The 15,150-nt window shown below is 47.7% G+C and overlaps 1 protein-coding gene across 1 annotated transcript in view; it reads left to right on the top strand.

Annotated features, from left to right (window-relative positions):
* The window catches only part of POLR3E (RNA polymerase III subunit E), a 38,746-nt gene that overhangs the window by 1,375 nt on the left and 22,221 nt on the right, over window positions 1–15,150 (top strand). Inside the window, exons 2-3 of the mRNA XM_081089375.1 lie at window positions 12,607–12,680; window positions 13,982–14,032. Of these exons, the coding sequence (XP_080945501.1) occupies window positions 12,645–12,680; window positions 13,982–14,032 (87 nt within the window). The 5' untranslated portion in view covers window positions 12,607–12,644. The remainder of the gene's footprint in view (window positions 1–12,606; window positions 12,681–13,981; window positions 14,033–15,150) is intronic.

Here is a 15,150-nt window from a genome sequence, read left to right as displayed (position 1 = left end):
AGGCTCTCTCCAGCCGAGACCAGCTCCCTGGCCAGGGCCCTGCTGCTGGTCCCCGCGGCCAGCGCTGCCTTCAACGGTGGAAACCAGTGACTCGGAAAAGGGAGCCGCCTGGCTTAGGGGCATAGAGCCCGCTAGAAGCCAGGCCTTGGACTTGCCTGGGGCTCTTTCCCCTGCACTCCATTCCTTGTCTTCTGTCCCCTGAGACCTCTCTCCTCCCTCCAGCAGCTGGAGAGCGCTTGAGATGGCTTCTGCTTTTCTGATTGGCTGGCGGGTTGGATTCCGGGTGCAGCATAGGTACACCCAACCCGCCTTCAGGGGCTCCTCAGCTCTGTCCCTCTCCTCCACCTGTGTCCCTGTCCCTTTCACTGCGGGGACGCTTCCTGCACCCAGGGCCATGGAGCCACTGCCACAGCACCCTTCCCTGCGAGGCCCGGGTGGCCACTGCTGATGTGGCACAGCTTGGCTTTCCTGGTGGCCGGAAGGAAGCCTGCTCCCGCCTGGGCCACTGCCTGTCTGTTCTCATGCGCACAGGAGTCCCGCCCTCTGGCTGGGGCTGAGCTAGGCTCACTGGGTTGACGTTCTATGACCACCTGACTCCACGTGCTCATTCACTCACTCATTCTTTGTACTATATTGTGTATACTTCATGCCAGGCACTGTCCTAGGTGTTGAGAGATCAGTGTAAATTGAGAGAGAGAAAGAATAATCCCGTTCACAACTTGATTAAATAAATGTAATTATCTTCACTTGCTGGTTGAAGCACTGAGTGGCCCTGATGGAGCTTAGACTCTAGTGCAGCGGTTCTCAACCTGTGGGCCGCGACCCCTTTGGCGGTCAAACGATCTTTTCACAGGGGTCGCCTAAGACCATCCTGCATATCAGATATTTACATTACGATTCATAACAGTAGTAATATTACAGTTATGAAATAACAATGAAAATAATTTTATGGTTGGGTCACAACGTGAGGAACTGTATTTAAAGGACCAGAAGGTTGAGAACCGCTGCAGTGCAAATGTAGACAACACATAAGCAAATAGACGAAGTAGTTCCAGGTTGTGGGAAGAACCACAAAGGAAATAGAACAGGGAGAGGTGGTAGTGACCGGGAAGGGATTTGGGGTGGGGATGCTTTAAGATGGGGTGGGGTGGTCAGAGAACCAAGCTTCTCCTGGAAGGGGTGGTGGTGATATCTAATGAAAAGGAGCCAGGCCTGAGAAGACCCGGGAACACATGATGTGCAAAGGTCCTGAGGCAGGCTGGGCTGGCAGGTCCAGCGAGTGGATGCTGAAAGGCAGGGGCCGTGGAAGGAAGTTTGGATTTTGTTCTGTGTGACAGTTAAGGGTTGTCAGCAGGAGGAGGATGTGATTTACAAGGACAGCTCTGGCTGTTTCTAGGAGAATTGGAGGCAGGAAGGAGGGGCTACAGGAAAATTTGCTGAAGGAGTACTCTCCAAATTGCAGTTCAAGACCAGATAATAGAGGGATGTAACATCAACTTGGGATATTAACCAGCATTTTTTTTAAATTTTGCTTGTTTGTTTCTTTGTTAATCCTCACCAGAGGATTTTTCTTCATTGATTTTTAGAAATAAGGAGGAAGGGAAAAAGAAACATCAATGTGAGAGAGACACATTGATTGGTTGCCTCCACACTTGTCCTGACCAGGCTGGTGATCCAACCTGCCATTGACAGAGAAGCTAACAGAGACGCCTGGGTACTGGGGCCAATACTCTGACCGCTGAGCCACACCGGCCAGCATTTTTCATTTTAATGAGCGAGGGTAGAGAGCATCTCTGCCTCACATAGAGTAGACAATTATGGTTGTGAAACCTTGTTTTTATGTGATTGTATCTTCTGGGTCGTTTATATGAAATGGATTTTTAAAAAATTCTTGTTCAAAGTTTTACATATGTCTCCTTTTTCCCCCATTGACCTCTCCCCACCAGCCCCCCCCCCCCCCCCCCCCGCCAGCACATGGCCCTACCCCCTTATTGTCTGTGTCCATTGGTCATGCTCGTATGCATGGATATAAGTTTTTTGGTTGATCTCTTACCCCCACCCCCACCACCCCAATGGATTTCTTACTGTGGGTCTTAGGCTGAAAACTGAAAGCCACTGAGTTGGATGGGATGGTGGGTAACAGGAGGTGAACATCCCTGTTTTTTTTTTAAATCTTCACCTGAGGATATGTTTCCATTGATTTTTAGAGAGAGTGGAAGAGAGAGGGAACGACAGAGAAATATCACTGTGAGAGAAACGCATTTATTGGTTGCCTCCTGCATGAGTCCTGACCAGGGCCCGGGCCGGGGAGGAGCCTGCAACCAAGGTATGTGCCCTTGACCAAATTCTAACCCGGAACCCTTAGGTCCGCAGGCCAACACTGTCCACTGAGCCAAACCGCCTAGGGCGAAAACCCCTGTTCTGATCCAGTCAGGTGTCCTGTCTGAAGGGAGGAGCTCCTCTGACTAGGGAGAGGCCTGCAGAGCCCAACAATGGCAGAGAAATTGGGAAGGATGCATCTTGAGAGCTGCCCAGGCCACACCTAGGAGTCCCAGTTTCTCGGGTGTCCACAGAGCCAGCTGGAGAGGAAGGAGATGCTTGCCATCTGTGGCACTTGGCAGCCAGTGCAGACAAGTGGGGTCTTTGGTTCTCCCATCCAGACCCTCTGTCTGGGTCTTAGAAGGCACCTAAAGCTATGCATTTGGGGCTACTGGTTTTCACTCCGTCTTCCTTCTCCAACTTGTCACAGTGGCCAGTTTCCCTCTTGTCTGGCTTTTTACCCCACCAAGATCGACCTCTACTCAGAAGCTCTTGGGAGCTCCTTATTGAATAACATCCCTGTGATTCGTTTATTTAGACAACAAATATGTGTGGAGTGCCCTTGCCTGGCATCTAACCCAAGACCTTTCCGTCTGTGGAGCTGACGCTGTATCCACTGAGCCAAACCAGCTAGGGCTGTATCTTTTAAAATATATATATGTATATATATATGTTTTAATTTTTTTATTGATTTCAGAGAGGAGGGGGGAGAGAGAGAGAGAGAGAGAGAGAGAGAGAGAGAGAGAGAGAGAGAGAAACATCAATGATGCCAGAGAATTATTGATTGGCTACCTCCTGCATGCCCCCCACTGGGGATCAAGCCCGCAACCCGGGCATATGCCCTTGACTGGAATCGAACCTGGGACCCTTCAGTTCGCAGGTTCCACCGAGACAAACTGGTTAGCGCCTGGCCGGGCTTTAATATATTTTTTATTGAATTCAGAAAGGAAGGGACATGGAGAGAGAGAAATATCAATGGTGAAAGGGAATCATTGATTGGCTGCCTCCGGCACACCCCCTAGTGGGGGTTGAGGCTACCGCCTGAGCATGTGCCCTGACCAGGAATCAAACTGAACTCCTGATTCATAGGTTGACACTCAACCACTGAACCACACTGGCCAGGTATATATATCTTTTTGAATTAGTGTTTCGAATTTCTTTGGATAAATACAGAAGGTGGGATTGCTGAGTCATATGGTAATTCTATTTTCAATTTTTTTAGGGTAAAGGGCCTCCAAACTGGTCTCCATAGTGGCTGTGCCAATTTGCAGTGCCTTCAACAGTGCATGAGGGTTCCCTTTTCTCCACAACCTGGCCAACACTTAATTGTTGATTTATTGATGACAGCCATTCTCATTGGTCTGAAGTGCATTCTCATTGTGGTTTTAATTTGCATTTCTCTGATAATCAGTCACATTGAGTATCCTTTCATAAGTCTATTGGCTATTTGTATGTCCTCTTTGGAAAAATGTCTATTCAGGTACTCTGCCCATATTTATTTTTAATTCGGTTTGTTTGAAGTCTAGATGTTTGGTTTTTTTATTTTTTTAAATCTTTATTATTGAAAGTATCCCATATGTCCCTCTTTCTCTCCCCACCCCACCCCCATTGACCTCTTCTAGCCTTCCCCTGACCCTCACCCTGTTTGTTTTTTGGTATTAAGTTTGTATGAGTTCTTTTTTTATTTTTTATTTTTTACACCAACTGTTTTTATTACCAAGTTTCGAAACCTTTCACAAGATGATAAACAAGAAAAAAAGGGGAGAAAAAAACCAACAATGTGAAAACCACAGCTGATGTAATTCCCCATTGTTCCCAGTCAGCTCCAAACCCACTGTGTGCAAAACCCACTCCCGTGCACCTAAACCAGGCTCGGACATTCCTTTTTTTTTTTTACTACATGAATTTTATCCATGGCTTTAGTCTTTTCTTCTTTTTTTTAAAATATATTTTTATTGATTTCTGAGAGGAAGGGAGAGGGATAGAGAGATAGAAACATCAATAATGAGAGATAATCATTGATTGGCTGCCTCCTGCACGCCCCCTACTGGGGGGGGATTGAGCTCACAACCCGGCATGTGCCTTTGGCCCTAATGGAACCTTTATCTATAGGCTGATGCTCTATTCACTGAGCCAAACCAGCTAGGGCAGGCTTGGAAATTCTTTATTCTAGTTGTAGTAGCTTATGATTCAGGTGCAGCCAAACAAGCTCCAGGACAGACTACACAGACTTTACCATGTGGGCTTGGAGTTGCAAATATGGAACTAAAATCTACACCAAACTGATAGAAACTGAGCACAGACCCAGGGCGGAGCCTGGGAACTCGTCTGTCAGTCTTGCCTCCTAAAGTGCTCTCTTATGTACAGACCAGTCAGACGAAGATGCAGAGCTCTGTGGTTAGTTTAAATTATACACCCTGTAGGTTGTATGAGTTCGTTTTGGATATTAACCTCTTATTGGATATATCATTAGCAAGTGTCTTTTTCCATTGGGTAGGTTGTTTTTTTGTTTTATTGATGGTTTCATTTACTGTGCAAAGGTTTTTTAATTCAATGTAATCTCATTTGTTTACTTTTTCTTTTGTTTCCTTTGCCTGAGGAGGCATAGCCAAAAAAATATTACTAAGAGTAATGTCCAACAGTTCACTGCCTATGTTTTCTTCTAGGAGTTTTATGGTTTGAGGTCTTACATTTAAGTCTTCGATCCATTTTGAATTTATTCTTGTATATGGTGTACGAAGGTAGTCCAGTTTCATTCTTTTGCATGTGTCTGTTTAATTTTCCCAACACCATTTATTGAAGAATCTGTCTTTATCTCATTGTATATTCTTGCCTCCTGAGTCATAGATTACTTGACCATATAGGCATGGGTTTATTTCTGGAGTCTCTGTTCTATTCCATTGATCTGTGTGTCTCTTTTTATAGCAGTCTATGCTGTTTTGATTACTGTTGCTTGGTAGTATAGTTTGATATCAGGTGGCATGATACCTCCAACTTTGTTCTTTCTCAAGATTGCTGTGGGTATCTAGGGTCTTCTGTGGTCCTATATAAATTTTTGGATTATTTGTCCTAGCTCTGTGAAAAATGCCAGCGGTATTTTTTTTCTTTTTTAATTCTTACCTGGGGATATTTTTTTCATTCATTCCCCCCCCCCCCCCCCCCACTTAGAGTGAAAAGGAGGGTGGAGTAGGAGAGAAAGAAGGAAGAGGAGGGGAGAGAGAAACATCAGTGTGAGAAGAGACATATTGATTGTCCTGCTCTAACCACTGGGCTAAACTGGCCAGGCATTTGATAGTAACTGCATTGAATCTATGGATTGCTTTAGGTAGTATGTACATTTGTAGTATGGACATTTTATTGTTAAATTCTTCCTATCCATGAGCACGGTATATACTTTTGTTTAATTGTTGTCTTTTATTTCCTATTTATTTATTGTATCCTTACCCAAGGATATTTTTTCTATTGATTTTTAGAGAGAGTGGACGGGAAGGAGGAGGGGAGAGAGAAACATCAGTGTGAGAGAGACATATGGATTGGTTGCCTCCTGTATATGCCCAGGATCCAGCTGCAACTGAGGTACATGACCTTGACCGGAATCAAACCTGGGACCCTTCAGTCTGCAGGCTGATGCTCTGTCCATTGAGCCAAACCGGCCAGGGCTGTAATGTCTTTATCTTGTTTTGTAATCAGGTTAATGCCTCTTAAGGTGAGCTCGGGAGCTTCCCTCCTCTTCAGTTTTCTGGAATAGTTTGAGAAGGGTAGGTGTTCGTTTTTCTTTGAATGTTTGGTAAAATTTCTAAAGCCATCTGGTCCAGGACATTTGTGGGGAGTTTCCTTTTATTACTGATTTGATTTTGTCAGTAATAGTTATCAGTCTGTTTACATTTTCTGTTCTTGTTTGTAGTATTTACTTATAATCCTTTTCATTTCTGTGATGTCAATCTTCATGTCTCTTCTCATTTCTGATTTTATTCATTTGGATCTCCTCTCTTTTTTTCCTGGATGAGTCTGGTAAAGGTTTATCAATTTTGTTTATCTTTTCTAAGAACTAGCTCTTGGTTTCTTTGATCTTTTGTATTTTTTTAGGCTATTCCATTTATTTCTACTCTGATCTTTATTATTTCCTTCCTTCCACTCACTTTGGACCTTGTTTCTTTTCTTTTCTTTTTTTTTTAGGTTCTTTAGGTGCATGGTTAGATTGTTTATTTGAGATTTTTCTTTTTTCTTGAAGTAGGCTGTGGATTTTCCTTTTAGAATTGCCTTGGCGGTGTCCCATAAGTGTAGGTTGTCATATTTTCATTTGTCTCAAGGTATCTTTTGATGTCCTCCTTGATGTTGTTAACCTATTCATTGTTTAGCATTTTGTTATTTAGCCTCTATGTGTTTGTGTGTTTTTCAGTTTTCTTGTAATTGATTTCTAGTTTCATACAATTGTGATTGGAGAAGGTGCTTGATATAATTTTAGTCTTATATTTATTGAGACATGTTTTGTGGCCTAATATATGGTCTATTGTGGAAAATGTTTCAGGTGCACTTGAAAAGAATGTATATTCTGCTACTTTTGGGTGAAATGTCCTAAAAATATCAATTAAGTCCATTTTGCCTAATGTGTAATTTAAGGCCACTGTTTCCCTGTTGATTTTCTGTCTGAATGATCTATCCATGATGTCATTGGGTCTTAAAGTCCCCTCATGTGACTGTGTTACTGTTGGTCTCTCCCTTTGTATCTGTCAGTATTTGTTTTATATATTTGGGTGCTTCCCGTTGGGTGCATATATGTTTATGAGAGTTGTTGTTTTGATCCTTTATCATTGTGAAATACCTTTTGTCTCTTGTTACAGTCCTTGTTTTAAAGTCAGTTTTGTCTGATATATGTATTGCTGCCACAGCTTTTTTTAATTTTTTTTATTTTATTTTATTTTTTTTATATTTTATTGATTTTTCACAGAGAGGAAGGGAGAGAGATAGAGAGTTAGAAACATCGATGAGAGAGAAACATCGATCAGCTGCCTCTGGCACATCTCCCACTGGGGATGTGCCCGCAACCCAGGTACATGCCCTTGACCGGAATCGAACCTGGGACCTTTCAGTCCGCAGGCCGACGCTCTATCCACTGAGCCAAACCGGTTTTGGCAGCTGCCACAGCTTTTTTTATTTTTCATTTGTATGAAACATCTTTTTCCTTCTGCTGTGTCTTTTGATCTGAAGTGGTTCTCTTACAGGTAGCATGTTTGGGTCTTGGTTTTTATTTTTATCTGTTCAGCCACCCTATGTCTTTTGATTGTAGCATTTAGTCCATTACATTTAAAATAAATATTGATAGGTACATTTAAAATAATTATTGATTGTTTTCCAATTGTGTCATTCTTCTCTGTTCTTTTCATATTCTCTTACTCTCTCTTATATGTTGACTAGTAGCCCAGTGCACGAAATTTGTGCGGGGTAGGGGGGAGTGGGCCCCTCAGTCTGGCCTGCACACTCTCCAATCCGGGACCCCTCGGGAAATGTTCGACTGCCTGTTTGTGCCCACACTTGTTTTGTTGTTTTTTTTTTAAGAACCAGCTTTGCCTCTGACTTTTTATTTTATTTTAATTGATTTTTTTTTTTTTTTTACAGAAAGGAAGGGAGAGGGATAGAGAGTTAGAAGCATCGATGAGAGAGAAACATCGATTCAGCTGCCTCCTGCACACCCCCTACTGGGGATGTACCCACAGCCAAGGTACATGCCCGGGGCCGGAATTGAACCTGGGACCCTTTAGTCCGCAGGCCAACGCTCTATCTACTGAGCCAAACCGGTTAGGGTGCGCCCACACTTTTAACAGATGACAGCTCCATTGTTGTTTCTTTCCTTTCATGCGTAAACCCATTGGAATTAGTAGGTATTCAAAGTGTGTATACACCCTGTAAATCTCTAGTCAGTAGTGAAAGGAACCAACAGTGGGTTTGTAACCCCCAGGCAGGGAACCTCGCTCACTCCCTGCATGTCTCCCCACTCCACTTTCCACTTTCGCAGGCAGTCCTGTCACCCGTTGCCCAGCAGGAGTGCGCTAGGCCCCACGTGAGCAAGGGTCAGTCAGGGCGGCCTTCGCTCATGGGCGCCGGCACCCCAAGTGCACATTCCTCCTCTGCAGTCGCCCCGACTATCCCACTGTTTCACTGAGAGGATGGAACTCCTCGCCGCCTCTGGGTTCCTGATCTTGAACGCTGACCAAAGGCACCTCAGTGAGGGCTGCTCACACCCACTAGGTGTGTCTGTCTGCACCTGCTCCCGCCTCAGCACCTGCATTAGCACTGGCCTCTGCAGGAACAGGGCATCACCACTGCGCCCTCTCACTGTCATCTCACAGGCACCCACCCTCAGCACCCAGAACACCCAAACACTCTCCAAAGGATGTGAACGTGTTGGAGGGGACCTGCACACGTCCTGTGGGGCATGTGGTCATGCTGGGGTTGATGGAAGTGCGGCGGAGGGGTGGGGGGAACTTGCAAGCACCTTGGTCCAGGACTGTTGCAGGCATGCAAGGGTGACAGTGTGCTGGGGGACGTTCGCACGCCAGGGCAGGAGGAGAGGATGTGTGCACCGGAAGCCTATGACTTCGCAGATCCGCAAACCCCCGTGGTGCGGCCAGGAGGATGTCAATCTGGCCCACCACGGTGGCTGTCCCTGTGATTGCGCACTTTCTGGGCCAGGAGGCAGGACTTGCGCAGCCACTCCTCAGCACTGATGGCCTGCAGGTGCTACTTCAGGTCGTCCTGCAGGCCCCACTTGGTGCACTCACGGCTGCCACCACCACCATATGGGGAGTACAGGCCGCCCTCCGCCAGCCCGCCTCCCCTGCCCAGAGGCTCTCCGGGAGTGCTGCCCAGAGGCCCAGAGAGGCCTGGGTGGGGCAGGACGCCGGCACGCGTTGCTCACCAGCCCGGAGTGGCCGGGGCAGGGTGGGGTGAGACACCTGCCCACAGCTGCTTGGTGCCTGTGCACGTGCGCACTGCCCACAGGCCCACCATCTTCGTCGGGTTAATTTGCATACTCGCTCCTGATTGGCTGGTGAGCATAGTGGAGGGGCGGCCAATTTACATGTTTCTCTTTTATTGTATAGGATGACTTTCTGTAGATTTGTGTTTGGATTCCTTTCTCTTTATTTCTTATATATCTCTTATAGATTTTTGGCTTGAGGTTATATCATGCTTCATATATGCCAAGCTATGTTTATAGCAGCCTATTTTAAGTTGACAGTCCCTTAGGTTCACACACATTCTAAAATCACTACAATTTTTACACTCCCCTCTTTGTTTATGCTTCCCATCAGGGAAGCTCTTTGTCTGTCTTGTGATTCTAGCCTTGCTGGGTAGAGTAATCTTGGTAGTAGGTCTTTGCTTTTCATCACTTTGAATATTTCATGCCAATCCCTTCTGGCCTGAGATGTTTCTGTTTAGAAATCAGCTGACAGTCTTATGGGAGTTCCTTTAACTGCTTTTCTCTTTCCGCTTTTAAGATTCTCTCCTTGTTTTTAACCTTTGGCATTTTAATTATGATGTATCCTGGTGTGGACCTAATTGGGTTCATCCTGTTTGAGTCTCTGTGCTTCCTGGGCTTGTATGTTTGTATGTTTCCTTTGCCAGGTTAGGGGAGTTTTCTGTCATTATTTGTTCAAATAGAAGTTTTCAATCCCTTTCTCTTTTTCTAAGAGCTGTATGATGTGAATTTTGTTTCTCTTGTTGTGGTTCCTTAAACTATCCTCATTTTTTTAAAAAAAATTCTTTTTTCTTTTTGCTGTTTTAATTGGTATTTTCTACTACTTTGTCTTCCAAAGGTATTTGATTTGATTCTCTGCTTCATCTAAGCTGTTGGTTCCTGCTAGTGCAGTGGTTCTCAACCTTCTGGCCCTTTAAATACAGTTCCTCGTGTTGTGACCCAACCATAAAATTATTTTCGTTGCTACTTCATAACTGTAATGTTGCTACTGTTATGAATCGTAATGTAAATATGATATGCAGGATGGTCTTAGGCGACCCCTGTGAAAGGGTCGTTCGACCGCCAAAGAGGTCGCGACCCACATGTTGAGAACCGCTATGCTAGTGTATTTATGTCTAATACTGTACTCTTCAATTTTGACTGTTTCTTGTTTTTGTTTTTATGTAGGAGACATATACTACTACTTAACCTCTACGGTAAGGTTGACATTCCTGAGAACTTTATTAATGTAGCACGTTATGGATGTTTTCCTGCTCCCAAAGGAATGAGGAGCAGACATATTTCCACATGAAATGTGACTTTTAAAAAATATTTCCTAGCTCTTTGTGTAAGTTCTCACTGAGTTCACCTACTCTTTCCCTAAGTTCATTGAGCTTCCTTTCACCCAGGGTTTTGAACTCTGCCTCCAGTATATTGCTTATCTCCATTTTGTTTCGTTTTTTCCTGGACTTCTTTCATTTTGGACATGTTTCTTTGTCGCCTTATTTTGCCTGCCTCTCTGTGTTTGTGTTTCTTTCTGTGACATCCCCCAGTCTTGGTAGAGTGGCTTATGCAGTAGGTGTCCTGTGGGGCCGGTGGTGCAGCCTTCCTGCTCGCAGACATCTGGCGTTTCAGGAGTCCCTTGTGTAGGGTGTGTGTGTGCCCTCCTCGATTGCTGCTGGCCTGTCCGGGGGTAGGATTGGCCCTCAGGCTGACTGGCTCTGAGGGCTGGCTGTGACTTGAGGGAGTGAGCTGTTTTTCAGGGGTGGACCCCACAGAACGGGGTTTGCTTTAGCGGGGCTCTGGTGTGTGCTGCGTTCACCCTTCGGGCGTGTTGTTTGTGGGGCTAGTTATGTAGTGCTCTGCTGTGCTCTGCTGGTGGCCACTGGGTTTGTTGGTTCTGGGGCTCTTAGGAGGGCGGTGGTATCGGCCAAGGTAGGCACCATTTGTGACGGCTCGTTCCCGTAGGAGAAGCTTCAAAGTGATCTCCATTTGGTCACCCCTGGTGCTGGGTTTGGCGCACTTGGGAGAGGCAATGCTGAGGGCCCAGACTGGCTGCCATGTGTGCTGCTCCTGTGGCCCTTTAGTTGAAGCTACCTTCCAAGTCAGTTACTGGTTACTGGCTGTAGCGTATGCCAGGTTTGGGCCACCTGATGGGAGTTACAATGCAAGTTGAGAGCACTGACTGCTTGTGCCGGGCATGAGGTACTTGGTAAGAGGTACAGGGCACTCCAAGGCCAGCCGCTGCTTGTTTGAGGTTTGTGGGCCTTTGAGGAAACAGGAAAGTCCTCAGCGTGAGCGAAGGCAGGCTGCTTATGTGGAGGAGCCGCTGACCGAGGCTCTGGCTGGGTGAGTGTGTTGGGTGGGACACCTCCATGGGGTGAAAGGTGTTAGCCAGGTTAATGGAGAGCTCAGATTTAGCACCCCCCTGTCACAGTGGCACCTACCAGCACTTCTGCCCCAGCTCTGCCCCTCAGGCCGTGTCCTGAAGCTAGTCAGCTCAGGTCCCTCTGTGTGTTCCTGGCACGTTCCGAGCTGCTACCCAGTGCTGAAGCCCACAGTGCGTGTTTCTGGGTGAGTCTGTGCTCAGCACTTAAAGCAGCCCTCAGTCTCACCTGCACGGGGTCCCTGCTGAGTTTCATAACCAGCTGTTTTGGTGGCTCCTCGCCCTGGCGCTGGCGCTGTGGCTGGGGGCCTGGTGTGAGGTGGGGGACTTGCACACAGGAGCTGCCGCCACATGTGGGCGTGGGGCGAGTCTGTTTTGGTCTCCGCCCCTCCTGCCAGTCTCTACATCATTTCTTTTGTATATCCTTATCCTTAGTTATGGGGGTTCTGCTCAGCTAGCTTTCAGTTGGCTCTCAAACGTGGTTGTTCTGTAATTTAGTTGTAATTGTAATGTGGCCATGGCGAGCATTGCTGCTTCTTGCTTCGCCATCTTGACCAGAATTCTCTGAATCGTTTTTAAAACTTCCCCAGTCCCAGTTAGTTCCCTCCCGAGTGCTGTGATCGTGGCTGTGGCTCAGCCAGCCTCTGTTCTGGCGAGTTCTTACTGTGAGTGGTCAGAAAAACCCTTCCAACTGGTCATCCTTTCCCCCAGGTGCAACTCCCACCCGTCTGCACCCATGGTTTGGTGGTTTCTCTCTTTTGGGTGCCGATGGATGGATTATATATTGGCTGTCATTATTGACTCCAGGAAACACGTAGAAAGAAGATCAACACCTGTTTGTCTCTTGGGCTCCTCCCTCCCAGAGCAGCACCTGTTACGGAATGGGCACAGTGGAGTGTCGGCTGGACGCTGACTGACAGGCCAGGCCTTCCGCTCTCCCTTACAGATTGAGCCTGCGGACCTCACGGCTGGCTCCCCCCTAGTATGGCCAATGAAGAGGATGACCCAGTCGTACAGGAGGTAAGTGCTGTGCCCAGGCTGCAGGCAGGGGGCTGGGTTTCTTCTGCCCATCCTCCAGCCAGACTGGGACCTCTTTCCCCAGGTGCCTGCCTGGCTGGCTCCCTCCCTCCCTCCAGGTCTCTGCTGGCATCTCCGTGCCAGAGTGGCTTTCCTGGCCACCCTGTGGTTGTGTGGCCTTCTGCACACTGCCCCTCGACCCTAGCCCTCTAGCCCCTTACCTCGGCCTTGCCTTGCGCTTGGCCACAGCACTTAGCCCTAGACTTAATAAGTCTCCTTCTGCTAGAATGGAAGCTTGGAGAAAGTAGAGTTTTATGAGTTTTTAAAAAAACATTTTTATTGAGAGGAATATTTTTATTAAATATAGAGAGGAAGGGAGAGGGAGAGAGATAGAAACATAAATGATGAGAGTCACTGACTGGAGATCGAGCCCGTGTCCCAGGCATGTGCCCTGACTGGAAATCGAACCATGACCTCCTGGTTCATAGGTCAGTGCTCAACCACTGAGCCATGCCGGCCGGGCGAAAGCGAAAACAGAGTTTATTCTGTTCACCGTGTCCCCAAAGCCAGGTTCAGGTCCTTGGACGTAATAGTCAGTGGCATTATTTGTTGAACGAAGGAATGGGTCTGCCATCTCCCCTTCACTTCACTGGGGCTGTGAGGACAGTGAGCCTCAGGCAGGAGGGAGTGTCAGTGCCGATGAGGACACACCCTAGAACTCTGGGCTTTTGCACATGCTGTTCCTCCACCAAGAAGGCCCTGCACCATGCCTCCCCTGCGCCTGGGCCCTTCACCATGCCTCCCCTGCGCCTAGGCCCTTCACCAGTCCTCGAGGCCTGGAGCCGGGAGAGTAGGTGCATGGTTCCTGTGAGGAGCTGGGAGCAGGCAGGGCATGGTGGGGCAGGGAGGTTAGTGTTAAGAAGAAAGTTGGGCCAGGCAGTCTCCAAGGGGCTTGCAGGCCCCTCGGTGTGGCCAGGGCGCTAGGCGGATCCAGGCTGGGTGGTGGAAGGCACCCTCCCTGCTGCATCTGCTTCAGAAAAGCATTGGCCCTCCTCCAGGACGCCCTCCTCTGGGCAGCCCCAGGGAAGACACAGTTTATTCCATTACAGTGAACCTGGGTAGGGCCCTGGGAGCCTGAGGGAGGGGCCCTGGCTGTGTCCAGATTGGAGACCTGGTTCGCTTTGGTGTTAGCAATGGCTGAGCTCTCCCTCCAGACCCAGGCTGCCTTGGGGCCACTGCCCCTCACACCAGCGGGCAGGGCAGCCCTGGGCCTGTCTCCTGGCTAAATCTTCCCTTGTCCCCAGGTCGACGTGTACTTGGCCAGAAGCCTGGCGGAGAAGCTCTATCTGTTTCAGGTAATTGTGGGGCCTGGCGGTAAAGAAGGAAAGCAGGTCCGGTGGGGGGTGGACGTGCGGTGGGGGGTGGGGCCTCCGAGTGTGACAGGACAGCTCTCTGCGTTCTCGTGGGTGGGTTACATAGTCTCTCATTTCCAAGGTGAGAGAGCAAGACAGCCAAGAGGCAGAGCCGTGGTCTGGCTAAAGCTCCGTTTCCACCTAGCTGCCAGCCCTTGGGCAAGTTCCTTAATCGCCGTGACTCAGTTTCCCTATTTGCAAAATGGTGATAGTGTTAATTCCCGACTGGGAGGGTCCCCATGGGGATCGGAATGCCACCTGGTGCAGAGCTGGCACTAGGTTGACGCCACCGATATGGCCGGGCCTCGGGGGCCCTTCAGCAGCCCAGGCCTGCCTGCCTGCCCCTCCCCGGACATCGTGGCTCCCAGTATTGAGCACGGACTGTGCGCTGGCCTCACTTCAAGCACTCGATCTCATTTTATCCCACAGCAGCCCTCTGTGCTTATTGTTACTGTGATTTTGTAACAGCTTTATTGAGATCTAATCTGCACAGCATATGGTCCCCCCATTTAAGTGGATAAAGCAATGGATTTTAGTCTGTTCGTAGGACTGTGAACCAGCACCACAGTTTATTTTAGGACGTTTGCCCCCCTCCCCATTCCCACCTGCAGGCCTAGGGAACCATCACCCTATTTTATATATATATGTATATGTATGTGTATATACATATATATTTCATTGATTTCAGAGAGGAAGGGAGAGAGAGAGAGAGAAAGAAACATTAATAATGAGAATCATTGATTTGCTTTCTCCTGCACACCCCCTACTGGGGATCAAACCCGCAACCCAGGCATGTGCCCTGACTGGGAATTGTGTGACCTCCTGGTTCATAGGTTGATGCTCAACCACTGAGCCATACCAGCTGGGCTAACCTATTTTCTTTCTCTATGAGTTTGCCTGTCCTGGAATCACACAATATGTGGCCTTTTTCGTGTCTGGCTGTCATGATTTGGCATGATGTTTTTGAGATTCACCGGCATATCAGTGCCTCATTCCTTTTTATGGAGGAATAACCCCACAGTGTGGGTCTGTACGCAGCACGTTTTGTTTATCCGTGCATC

Source organism: Myotis nattereri (assembly GCF_964212035.1).
Source record: "Myotis nattereri genome assembly, chromosome: 4".
Taxonomy (NCBI): Eukaryota; Metazoa; Chordata; class Mammalia; order Chiroptera; family Vespertilionidae; genus Myotis; species Myotis nattereri.
Note: the sequence above shows the minus strand (reverse complement) of the source record. Positions and strands in the feature narration are given on the sequence as shown.